Below are 12172 nucleotides of genomic sequence, written 5' to 3'. Positions count from 1 at the left end.
TTGGAGGGTGGGTTTAGAAACGGACACCTGGGCACCAGGCATGCTCTTGGCAGCTGTGCTCATAGCCCCTTTCAGCAGACAGAGCTGGTGAGTGTCTGCACACACACACACCTGTACCTGTTTCTATGTCTGTCCGTGAAGTCGTCTGTCTCCTGATCCCACCTGACGCCACGGCCCTCATCTTGAGTCTTCCTTCTTGCTGGCTGTCCTTCCCCAGCAGCCAGAAACCTGGCTGTCACTCGCCACGATGTTTATTTGCTCAGTCCTAGTACACGCTTGTGGACAAGTTTTAGAACTGCTAGCTCGTACCGTGCTGAAAACAGATACGCTAACCAGAGGATTGTGTTTGTGTGTAGTTCTTTTTATCTTTAGCTTTATAGCATGTAGTCTACTGTTTGTCACAGTGATTTAGGTTAATATCTTCCTCCCCACCACACCCCTTTCAATCTGGTTTTGCTGTTTATTTTCAATGCAGTTGAGTTCATTTGTCAGCATTTCTATTTCTTTTCGGATTCCTCCCACATCCTGGTTGGTTTCAACTAGTTATGTATCGGGTTATGACTCTAAGGTTGGAACTGGACAGAGTGCACCGGGCCAGGTATGGCTCCCCTCAACCCTTCTGTGCCACTCCCCCTGCCCCTTTCCCTCCACCCCGTAGGTAACCACGCCATTAGTTTTTGCTTTATCCTTGCATTTCTTTTTTCACATGCGAGCAGATACATACCTACCATCTCATATCCCCTTTCTTACATGAAGGACAGCATTACTATAAATACTCTCTTGTACTTTTTTCACTTAACAGTATCCTGGAAATCACCTTGTGTCGGTTCACAGAGACCTTTCTCCTCCCTTTTCTTTTACAGCTCCATAGCGTAGATACCTCTGTTTATTCAAGCACATATCTATATGTGGGCGTTGAAACTTTTTCCAGTATTTTGTAATTTTAAGCTGCTTGTGCCTGTGCATTTTAGTTTTGTTGGAGGTGCGTCTCCAGGGAAGATTCCTAGAAGTGGGGTTGCTGGGTCCAAGCTGAGAACAGAGGGCACTCTTCCAGGTCTCTCCCTTGCCCTCCAGAAGGGCTGTGCCGTGGGAGCTCGCCTGTCTGCCCGGCGCCTCACCTGCAGTGTCCGGCCGTGCTCTCCTTTCTGCCAATCTGCCACGTGAGAAGTGCTATCTCAGTGTCGTTCTGATTTGCCTTTCTCAGGTTATGAGTGAGTTTGAACACTTTGTCTAGAGTTAGGAGCTGTTTTTGTGTCTTTCTTGTGAAGCGTTTGCTCGTGTCTTTCACCGTTTTTCTTTGCGGGGCTTTCGGCCCTTGGTTTTTACGTGTTCTTGTGTTAGGGTAAGCAACGCTTTATTGCAAGTGTTTCTCCCAGTTTGCTGGTGGCCTTCAGACTTTGGGAAAGTGTTTTCGGCCATGTGCTTTTTTTCTTTTTTAACAGCCGTATTTGTTAGCCTGTCGTTGCTGTTGCCCCTGGATTTTGAGGCACAGGAAGCCTTTCCCTGCACTGACGTGAAGGAGGGACTCGCCCATGTTTCCTTCTAATGCCTGTGGGCTTTCTTTTATTTACTTGAGAGGATCTGATCCATTTGGAGTTTATTCTTGTGTATGGTCTGAGGTGGGGATCTGATTTTATCTTTTGCCGAGTGACCACCCATTTGTCCCCGCTCCAGTTCTTTAAAAGTCCATCTTTGCTCCAGTGCCTTGAGACTGAGTCCTGCGTCTGCTCTGGGGCTGGTCACATACTCGTTCTCCACCAGCCGCAGCCACCAGATTCCAGGCTCGCAGAGGGGAGAGGTGATGCCCACGCATCCCGCTGTGCTGCTGGTGAGGCAGGTTGGCCGGGAGGCCTCCGCAGCACAGGGCGTGTTCTGAAGCCAGGTTCCCAGACCTCAGCCGAGGGCAGCCCTGGAGGCAGGCCCTTCCGAGGCTCAGGGCCGCCCCGTTGACGCTTTCCAACGCCATCTACGGTAACACTGGATTTTTTTTTTTTTTTTTTTTTTGCGGTACGCGGGCCTCTCCTTGCTGTGGCCTCTCCTGCTGCGGAGCACAGGCTCCGGACGCGCAGGCTCAGCGGCCATGGCTCGCGGGCCCAGCCGCTCCGCGGCATGTGGGATCCTCCCGGACCGGGGCACGAACCCGCGTCCCCTGCATCGGCAGGTGGACTCTCAACCACTGCACCACCAGGGAAGCCCTGTAACACTGGATTTTTTGTTTCAGTCTGAGCCCCAGCTACATCGATCTGACCGAGTGTCCCTACATGTGGCCCTACTGCTCCCAGCCCATCTACTACGGAGGGATGCCAACGATCGTCAACGTCACCATCCTCAACGGCATGGGTGTCACAGGAAGAATCGTAGACAAGGTGAGACTGCCGTCTGGCCAGCGGTGAGCTTAGACGTGACCCAGATTTACTCCTGCAGTTAAAAGGGACAGGTCCTCCTCCTGCCTGGGTGCCGGGGGATTGGAAGTAGTGGTTTGTTCTCCCCTGAGTGCTTTGTATATAAGTCAGGGATACAGTAATGAGGCCAGTGTGCCACTCTTCTACTTTGGCATCTTGGGTTTGACTCCTGAATCAGCTAATTGCATTTGAATCTTCATTTTTACAGTTTCCCGTCTGTAATTAAAGGCTCACTTACAATTATTTTATTGTTTAATGAGGACACATGGGCCTTCATGTTTAGAAGGCATGGTCTTTATCTGAATTTTGTGTTTATAATTTGTTTTACACTTACTACATAAACATTATCACAAAAGTAAAGGATTGGGAAAGAGAGCAGAAAAGCGACTTCAGCCCTACACACTCTAGAGCCACGATTTGAAAGAAAAAGTTCAAATCATATTTTCTAACAAAGCACTGTAGTTGTTTAAATAGGTGTGTTTAAATTGATTCAATGCCCCCCAACACTTCCTGTGTTCGTCCTTGCTTTTTCATTTCCAGGTGCCTCATTTCATCTGTTTCTTGACTGCAGGATTTCACTTTTCATCAAGCTGTCACAGAAAGTACATTTCTTATGATTTCGTGAGATTAATAAAGTCAGTTGCCTGCAGGAAAGAAAAAAAAGAATCTTTTCCAGCCCTTATCTGAAATAGATATTTTTAGTTATCTTTGTGTGGCAGACAAAAATTTAGTCTTTTTCCTTTTTCAGTTCTCACGTTATAAACATTTAAAAATGTTACTATACATAAGCACCGATGTTCTTTCCAATGGTTGTTTAATACTCTGTAGAGTTGTTGAATCATTACGTGCTTACTGTTTCTTCTTGCTTGAACAGTTAGGTGGTTTCCAACTGTAAACATCTCACTGAATATCTTTGTATAGATCGTTTTCTTTTGTTCTGAATCATTAACATAAACTCCCTGGATTAGAATCCCAAGTAAGAGGGTGTGAACATTATTAATGGCTCTTGGTACGTAATACCAGATTCTTTTCAAAAGAGGTGCATCAGCTCAGACTGCCGCTGATGGTGTACAGAGGGGTAGTGTCTCTGCTCTGGTGGTACGTCCTTTTTTTCCCAGTTGCATGAGGTTTTAAAACATTGAGATAAAATTCACATGCCATAAAGTGCACCCTTTTACATTGTGCGGTTCAGTGGTTATTAGTATATTCACAAGTAGTGATGCAGCAACCATCCTACTGGATAATTCCAGAACATTTTCATCACTTGAAGGAGAAACCCCTGTTAACACTTCCCATTCCCCGTCCCCCAGACCGTGGCATTTCCTAATCCCCTTCTGTCTCCATGGAGTTCCCTTTTCTGGACGTTTCCTATAAATGGAGTGGTATGTTACGTGGTCTCTGTGACTGGCCTCTTTCACTGAGCGTAATGTCTTTAAAGGGGCTCATCTGCATTGCAGTGTATATAGTGCTTCACTCCTTCTCATGGCTGAAACGTGGTTCATTGTGTGGATAAGACCCCGCTTTGTCAGTCGGTGGACATTTGGTTTGTTTCTGCATGGTTCATCTTTTAACTTTAAATCTGCAGGGGGTAGTCGGTACCTTGTTTAATGATTCGTAAGGTGCGTGTCTGCACGTTTGTTTACTGATTATATTTCCTCTTGTGTGAATTCGTGTTTCATTTCCTTGGCCCATTTTTCGCTAGAATTTAGGTTGTCCCTGTCAATCCGAACAAGATCTTCACTTCATAGAGAGATTAACCACTGTCGTGTGTCATGCAAAAAGATTGCCCAGATTATTGTTGTCTCTTTAATGTTAGAGGTGGTTTAAAAACTTGGGGGGTGGGTTCTGTAAAAGTTTCACTTTTACATGTAGTTGAATTTTCATCTTTTGTGAGTTCTTCTGTTTCAAAAATTAGAAGCTTATCCCTCCAGAAATATAAGAAAAATCTCTATTTTCTACTCACTTTCCTTTTATGCTTGTTAAATATTTAATGTTTTCACCTGTGTTGAGTTAACTTGATATGTGTTACAAGCGATGGATAAAAGTTAATTTTCTTCTCTGTTGTTAACCAGTGGTCTTGTGCCCTAGTTTTTCTTCTTTTTCACAGTTTTTTTTTAACATGCCGACTCGCTTGGAGGGAGTATGTCGTTGCACTCTGGCTTGTGAGGGAAATGAGTAGTTCAGGTTAGCTTGAAACGTTGGTTCGCTGTGCGAGCTGATGTGCGTTTCCCGTCTCGTGCTTCCCTTTCGCCTGTCCCCAAGCCTGGAGAGGCCTCCTCCGGGCGCCGCGCACACTCCGCCTGCCCGGTCGCTGGCCCAGAACCTGACTGGTGACACTTTGCAGCCGTGTCATTTTATTATTTTATTCCTTTCAAGCAATGTGATTCGTTAAGCGTACAGCCAGTTGAGATCTAACCCCAAACCTGGGAATATTCTTTTCTGTAAGTTCTCTGCAGATGCAAGCTCTTCATCAAGCCGTGTGCGTCCACACTCCCTGCCTCCTTTTAAGCTTGCGGGGAACTTGTCTTTAAAGGCGGGGTTGGTCAGCGGCGGTGTCCCTAGGCCCCTCCGGTGGGTGACGGCCTGGCGCTGCACGGCGGCCTTGGGCATGGGCTCCGTGGTACCGGCTGAGCGGGCTGTGACCCGGACGGAGCTTCTCACCCGAGCCTCTGCCACTTTCCTCCCGCAGCCCGAGTGGCAGCCCTACTTACCGCAGAACGGAGACAGCATCGAGGTGGCTTTCTCTTACTCCTCAGTGCTGTGGCCTTGGTCGGGCTACCTGGCCATTTCCATCTCCGTCACCAAGCAGGCCGCCTCCTGGGAAGGCGTCGCGCAGGGGCACGTCACAGTCACCGTGGCTTCCCCGGCGGAGGTGGACGTAAGTGCGCGCGCGGGGGCTCATGTGCAAAGGGGGACGGGCTGAGCGCCAGGCGCTGGGCTGTGAGGCGCCGTCCACGGGGTCCCGGCCCGGCGAGCAGGGGGGTCACAACGCACTTGGTGAACGGGGCGTGGGTGGGCTGTTCTGTGCCAAATTTCAGGCTTAAAATGATTGTAAAATGTAAGGCTCATGCTATGCAGTCTAGTCGTTTTTAGAAACCAGGTGCCTTAAATTTGAATTCTGAAACCATCATAATTGAATTCATAATTCTGAATGGAATTAATTATGATACACGAATGTCCTCTCCTACCGTTGTTGTGAGAAATTCTTGTGTTCTGTTTGGGTTAAATTGATAAATAGAAGTGAGGTTTCCAACCTGAAAACCTGAAAGTTTCTTCTGAGCCAAAGGGACGTTTCAAATTTATTTTTTTCAGTCAAACAGTGGTGCAGAACAGACTTCAACAGTGAAGCTCCCAATTAAGGTGAAGATAATCCCCGCTCCTCCTCGAAGCAAGAGGGTTCTCTGGGACCAGTACCACAACCTGCGCTACCCGCCCGGCTACTTCCCCAGGGATAACCTGAGGATGAAGAACGACCCTTTGGACTGGTAAGTGGCCGCCAGACCCGGCGTCCGTCCCCACCACTGCCCCTGTCCTTCCTCCGCGGGGCTGGGACAGGAGGAAGGGTGATCAGTGGCAGTGATGTAAGGTCACCTGTGTGTGACCACCCTGGTTCACTCCCAGCATGTCTGCGTTGCCATGCTGAACTTGTCCAGTGCAGGTGGCTGTTGGCCTTTCACTCCCGCGCCACCGCTAGAGTGACGCTTCAGGGCCCTTCACGAAACGTTTCTTTGGCCACATCTTCTCGTCATCTTACCTCCTTCGTGCTTGTGCCGCGCAGGTGATTTCCTGTTATCACCCACTTTATGTGCAGCCCGGAGAGAGCTGCTCTGAAAGGCTGACTTTCTTGCCAGTGGACTGGCTCCCAACCCTCTGTGGGCGGTGGAGCTGCTCCTTCAGAAATGCGCCCTGTGGCCACGTGGCTTTTATTCCGAGTAAGGACTGTTGGTTTTAGTGCCGGGCTTCCTGTGTTTCAGGAATGGTGACCACATCCACACCAACTTCAGGGACATGTATCAGCACTTGAGAAGCATGGGCTACTTCGTCGAAGTCCTCGGCTCCCCCTTCACGTGCTTTGACGCCAGTCAGTATGGTGAGGGACACGAGGTGCCGGCGCGGCGGTCCCGCTCAGCTGGGGAAGGGTGGAGGCAGGGTAGGCTCTCCCGTTCCCAGTGGCGGCCAGGACCAGAGAGAGTGGCCCATGTTCCTAGCGTTCAGCTGAAATGAGAAGCTCTCAGAATCACTGGGCACAAGGACGTTTGTACACTTCCGTTGTATTTTTTATTTTAATTAAAAGAAACTCTAGCACAGAATTTTGCTTCTCTTCAGGTGAGTGAATATCCTTCACGTAGAGCATCATCAGTGAAACAGGCCGCAGCTGGCTGGTGTCCGCGTACTGTTGGACCCTGATCCTTTCTTTTTCACCCCCTTGTAAAGCGGAACAGGGCACAGGCCAAAGTACTAGAGGCCAGTGACTGGAGTTGCTGAGGCCAGTGAAGTACCGTGCTCCTGAAACGGTGATGTCCTGTGGGTGCGGCCCTGTGGGCGCAGTGGCCGCTGCTCTCACCCTGGGCTCTCTCCCTCAGGAACGCTGCTCATGGTGGACAGCGAGGAGGAGTACTTCCCCGAGGAGGTGGCCAAGCTCCGGAGGGACGTGGGCAACGGCCTCTCGCTCATCGTCTTCAGCGACTGGTACAACACGTCCGTGATGAGGAAGGTCAAGTTTTACGACGAAAACACAAGGTACTGATACCAACTGGTGTTTGGGTAAGAAAGTTGACTCTCTGGGAATTAAATTCCACCCAGCAAAGACGTAGATTGTTTGGCCTGTCGGTGGTCCTTTCGGCTGTCAGGTTCCGACAAGCTCTCTCTTCGTTGGCAGAGATGTTCTTGAAAGTTGCTTGGGAAGGAAGTAAACTGCTCACTGACCCAAGTTGTGACTGAAAGGATTCCTTGTCCTTGTTGATCTCAGACCCTTCGGCTTTAAATTTCTGTTGAGTTCTTTTCCGCTCTCCCCCCTCTCCTTTACCGAATCTGTGTACATTTAAATGCACCGAGAAGACAGTTATTTAAAGAAACCTTTCAGTAGGTTGGTTATCGCTGAAGAATTCCCGGCGTGTTATGAATATCTCATCCTTACGATGTGCGTTCTTTCTTCAGAGTCTGTGCCTTGAACTTCATGAGCTTCTTTCTGCGTTTACTCATCCTCTCAAGGTCTAGGCTCTACGTGCAGCGCGTTTATGTTAAATGTGGCGCATTTCATGAAATAAGTTGGGCTTTGCTTTATTCTGCACGCTGGCGGCAGCATTTACATTGCCGTGTTAGTGAAACCCAGGCAGTTAGGCTCGTTTTTAGCTGAAACCTAGTGCGGAGGGGCTGGACTCTGGTGGGAGAAGTCAGCTTTGTGACAAAAATATCAGGCGTTTGTGGGACGCTTCAGTCCTTCATTAAGTCCCTGTCATTTTCACAGGCAGTGGTGGATGCCAGACACCGGAGGAGCCAACGTCCCAGCCCTGAATGAGCTGCTGTCGGTCTGGAACATGGGATTCAGCGATGGCCTGTACGAGGGGGACTTCACCTTGGCAAACCATGACAGTAAGGTTTTGTGTTTGCTTTTAGTAGGGCTCATCATTCCCAGAGATGGGCAAGCAGAAGCCGTGCGTCTTTGAAGTCTTAAGTTTCAGAGAGAGAGAATGATGTGATATCACCTAAGTAAGCAGGGTCTGTGGAGAGAACTGCGCAGTGTCTTCACAACGGGCACCTGTAACACTGGGTGTTGACCCTAGTTTTTGTCCAGATTTTTAAAATGAAAGTACTTCCTGTGAGCATTCCTAACCCACCTATAAGGTTCTTTGTGTCCTGTATGTTCCCAAATATGTCATACCCCGCCAGGCCCCTGATAATGTATAAATTCTGTTTATGGAATAATGGCATATCTCATTTAAGAAGTCGCCCCCTTTCATTTTGGTGACTAGTTTCTAAAACAATATCTTGAACGTTACTGTCACTAACTCTGCTCATCCTGACTTAGGTTGTCCCCAAGTCTGACAGCTGCAACTTCTAAAATCTACCCAGAAACCTTAGATTAATAGAATAATTCAGCTTGAATTTTGACGTAATTACTTGCAGTTTGTGTGACCAGGCAATAATAGCAGCTCCTCTCTTAAGATGAGAAGCGATTTTAGCAAATACATAACATGCCTGAAGATTGCATCTGCCGTAGATGTGTAGCTGCTGCTGGAAGCATTCAGTGTTTCTACGTTCTAACTTTGAACGACTGTTTTCTAGTGTATTATGCGTCGGGGTGCAGCATTGCTAAATTTCCAGAAGATGGCATAGTGATAACACAGACATTTAAGGACCAAGGTAAGGAATGCTATTCGTATACTTTCTGGTTTCCCTTTTTCTTTCTTTCACTTTTTTTTTTTTTTTGCGATACGCAGGCCTCTCACTGCTGTGGCCTCTCCCGTTGCGTAGCACAGGCTCCAGACGCGCAGGCTCAGGGGCCATGGCTCACGGGCCCAGCCGCTCCGCGGCATGTGGGATCTTCCCGGACTGGAGCACGAACCCGTGTCCCCTGCTTCGGCAGGCGGACTCTCAACCACTGCGCCACCAGGGAAGCCCTCTTTCACATTTTTAAATCACAGGGGTTTTTTTGTTTTTTTTTAATTTAACTTATTTATTTTTGGCGACGTTGGGTTTTCGTTGTGGTGCGTGGGCCTCTCACTGCGGTGGCTTCTCTTGTGTTGCAGAGCCCAGGCTCTAAGCCCATGGGCTTCAGTAGTTGTGACCTGCGGGGTCTAGAGTGCAGGCTCAGTAGTTGTGGTGCACGGGCTCAGTTGCACCACGGCATGTGGGATCTTCCCGGACCAGGGATCGAACCCGTGTCCCCTGCATCGGCAGGCGGATCCTTAACCACCGCGCCACTAGGGAAGCCCAATCACAGTTTTATTACATGTAATTCACCGACCGTAACATTTGCCCTTTTAAAGTGTGCAGGTCAGTGATTTGTGGTGTTTTCACAAGTTGTACGGTCATCACCGCCATTTAATTCCAGAACATTTTCATCACCAGAAAAGAAACCCCGTGCCCATTAGCAGTTTGGATTTTTAAAAAATTCTTTGCAGTATGTGTATGGTACTTCAGGTGAGACGTCTTGTGTAATACGTTCTGGGGGATACGCAGAAAGATAAGACAGTCTCTTGCTACTAGTTGGGATATGTGTGTAGTGACCACTGCAAAATAAGTTGAGTTTCCTGCAGGAGAAGAGGGGCTTTTGAATATTTGTAGGGTCTTTTTTTAAGACTGTCTTCAAAGTTGCTTGAAATTTTTGTTACTGGTTATGAATTGTTCTGCTCTGTGATTGCCAGATTACTAAAATTTTAGAAAAATGTTGACTGTGCTTTGAACTTCTTAACTGTGTAAACATAAAGAATACTACAGTCATCTCCTAAAATTCCCTGAAGAATTAGAAGGGAAGAAAGGTCTTTACTTTCAGTTTTGCCTTTTTACTACAGACAGCCATCACCTAGGAAGGCAAACGATGCCATGTCCCCTGGCATCAGTACCTGTGACACTGCTGAGCACGCTGAGCAAACCGGGGTGCGGGAGGAGCGGGGTGCCCCGGGCTGCCTCTGCCCTTCCCGAAGGTGGCAGCCGCCCCCGTGCTGCCCAGGGTGGTCTTCCCCCAGCCCCGCCCCTCCAGAGCCAGGGTTCTGCACCGTGTGTCCCTCTCACCTGTACAAGGCTGTGAGAGAGTATTCCGTGACCGATGTGATGGGCTCATGGAAACTCACAGGATGGATCCGTTTCCTCCTGCACGTTGATATTTTCTGTTTCAAAAGGGAAGGCCCCCTTCCTTGTGAACTTTGTCATTTTCTGTAACTGGAAGTCGGGGACAGTTTCCCTAGTTGAAAATGACAAGAAGTCAGGATTTCTCACTCATCGGTTTGTGTCTGCAACGTATAATTTACTTCTGTGTTGCCTGGAAGGGGCTCTTTCCTTCCGGTCAGGGCAGAGTCAGTCAGTAAGTAGTCCTGTGTTCATAAGGGTATATTTTAACTTTTAGAACATAAATGATCCTGTCTTCCCAGTCCCCTGGCACAGTTTACCGTGGCTTAGTAATTCTTTCTGAGATCCGTTGCTCACAGGGCAGTGTTGCTTCTGGAAACTCCCCTGGGGTGAAGGCCGTGGTCTCCTTGTCACCTTGTTGCCATCTGGTAGCTCCTTTTTTTGTGGGGGGGAGAGGAATCAAAAAGGTTTAAGGGTGCGTACTTTATTTTGGTGTTCTGCTAGCCTGAAAATGAAAATTAATTACCTGGGAATCCTTTTTAAGGGACTTTTTATTTCCAAAGAGGCTTTAAGTTGAGTAATCTTTCGGGTACAAAATAGGAATTTGAAAATCTGGGTTATGCTGGATCAACATTTTGTTTCTATTGTCAGAAACAAAACTCTGTCAAACCACGAGGCCAAGTGGCAATGCTGTGTGCACTTTCCCCACGTCATCTGTTTCACTGATGTGTCTCTCCCTCCCAACAAAGAAAATCTTGTTTTCCCTTCCACTCAGTTCCTAGTGGGATTATACGTAGAGAGCAGGAAGCGCTGCATTTTTAGAGCCACAGACATTTTAGGTGTGACCAGCGCAGTGGATGCTGGATCCTGGTGCAGACGTGTGTCGTCTCCAGTGTGCGGGATGCATTTGCTTCACGGGTGGAGACTTTGATTATGTGATGGTGTCACCAGCAGTTGCCGCGTGGCACCTGTGCACTGTTGGCTTCTTGATGTGGTCAGCGTTGTAAACTGTGTTGTTTGGGTAGAGGTGAGAAGTCTCTGCTGTTGGAACGTTTGTTACTGTATTTATGAGATTCATGTAACAGATACCTTAAATCTAAACTAAAACTACATGGGCGTATGTTCTAAAAATTAGTTCTGGTTGTCCTAGCTTTCAGGTATTCAGCGTGAAGCCTGGGCACCAGTGTGTATAACTGTGTCCAGAGAGGCACCTGTGTGTTGGGCAGGAGCTGCCCCTTGTGTGTGTGATCCGAAGACATAAGCCTCTCAGCATAATAAGAAGAGACAGAAATTTGGCTTTGGTGGATAAGAAGGGAGAAGCAACGCCTCTAGGACTGTGAATCCTATGTGCCTCCGTTTCACGTGCACATGGGAAAGGAGGGCTATGGGGATACGCGTCTACACATACGTGAATTTTGCTGCAGCCCAAAGTAGTGGCGCTTTACATGTTGTTTTCTTATCCTAAAAGTTGGCACGGCTGTGATTACTGGATTTTGCTGTGGGTTTTTTTTTTTTTGCAGGGGGGTCGTATGGAATAAATGTCAAGGTAAGGGGCATCTGGAAAGTTGTTCATGCCTCCACAGAACTTCTCACTGCTGTTTCTGTTGTGTTGTTCAGGATTGGAGGTCTTAAAGCAGGAAGCAGCGGTGGTTGAAAACGTCCCCATTTTGGGGCTGTATCAGATCCCGACCGAGGGTGGAGGCCGGATCGTGCTGTACGGAGACTCCAATTGCTTGGATGACAGTCACCGGCAGAAGGGTGAGAAGTGCTGGTGCGGCCGCAGCGGGTGGGCCTTGGTGGCTTTGAGGTTCCTGCCCCTTCTCGCCCTTGTCCCTGGACAGGCACCCATGAGATGCTGGTACCTAGGGGCTGCTCAGGTGAGCCAGGTGCTTGGGATGTTCTGATAGGTATCTCGGGCTGGGTGTGTTTAATGAGCAACACAAAAGCGCGCTCGCAGGCTGCGCTGCCCTCCCCTCCCCCTC

The 12172-nt window shown here is 48.5% G+C and overlaps 1 protein-coding gene across 1 annotated transcript in view; it reads left to right on the top strand.

The window, feature by feature from the left end:
- MBTPS1 (membrane bound transcription factor peptidase, site 1) overlaps positions 1–12172 on the top strand; it is a 38877-nt gene that overhangs the window by 18668 nt on the left and 8037 nt on the right. Inside the window, exons 13-20 of the mRNA XM_030863211.3 lie at positions 2222–2366; positions 5092–5280; positions 5715–5887; positions 6377–6492; positions 6986–7142; positions 7870–7994; positions 8688–8765; positions 11808–11948. Of these exons, the coding sequence (XP_030719071.2) occupies positions 2222–2366; positions 5092–5280; positions 5715–5887; positions 6377–6492; positions 6986–7142; positions 7870–7994; positions 8688–8765; positions 11808–11948 (1124 nt within the window). The remainder of the gene's footprint in view (positions 1–2221; positions 2367–5091; positions 5281–5714; positions 5888–6376; positions 6493–6985; positions 7143–7869; positions 7995–8687; positions 8766–11807; positions 11949–12172) is intronic.

This window comes from Globicephala melas, chromosome 19 (genome assembly GCF_963455315.2).
Source record: "Globicephala melas chromosome 19, mGloMel1.2, whole genome shotgun sequence".
Classification (NCBI taxonomy): domain Eukaryota; kingdom Metazoa; phylum Chordata; class Mammalia; order Artiodactyla; family Delphinidae; genus Globicephala; species Globicephala melas.
This window is presented reverse-complemented; position numbering and strand designations above follow the sequence as displayed.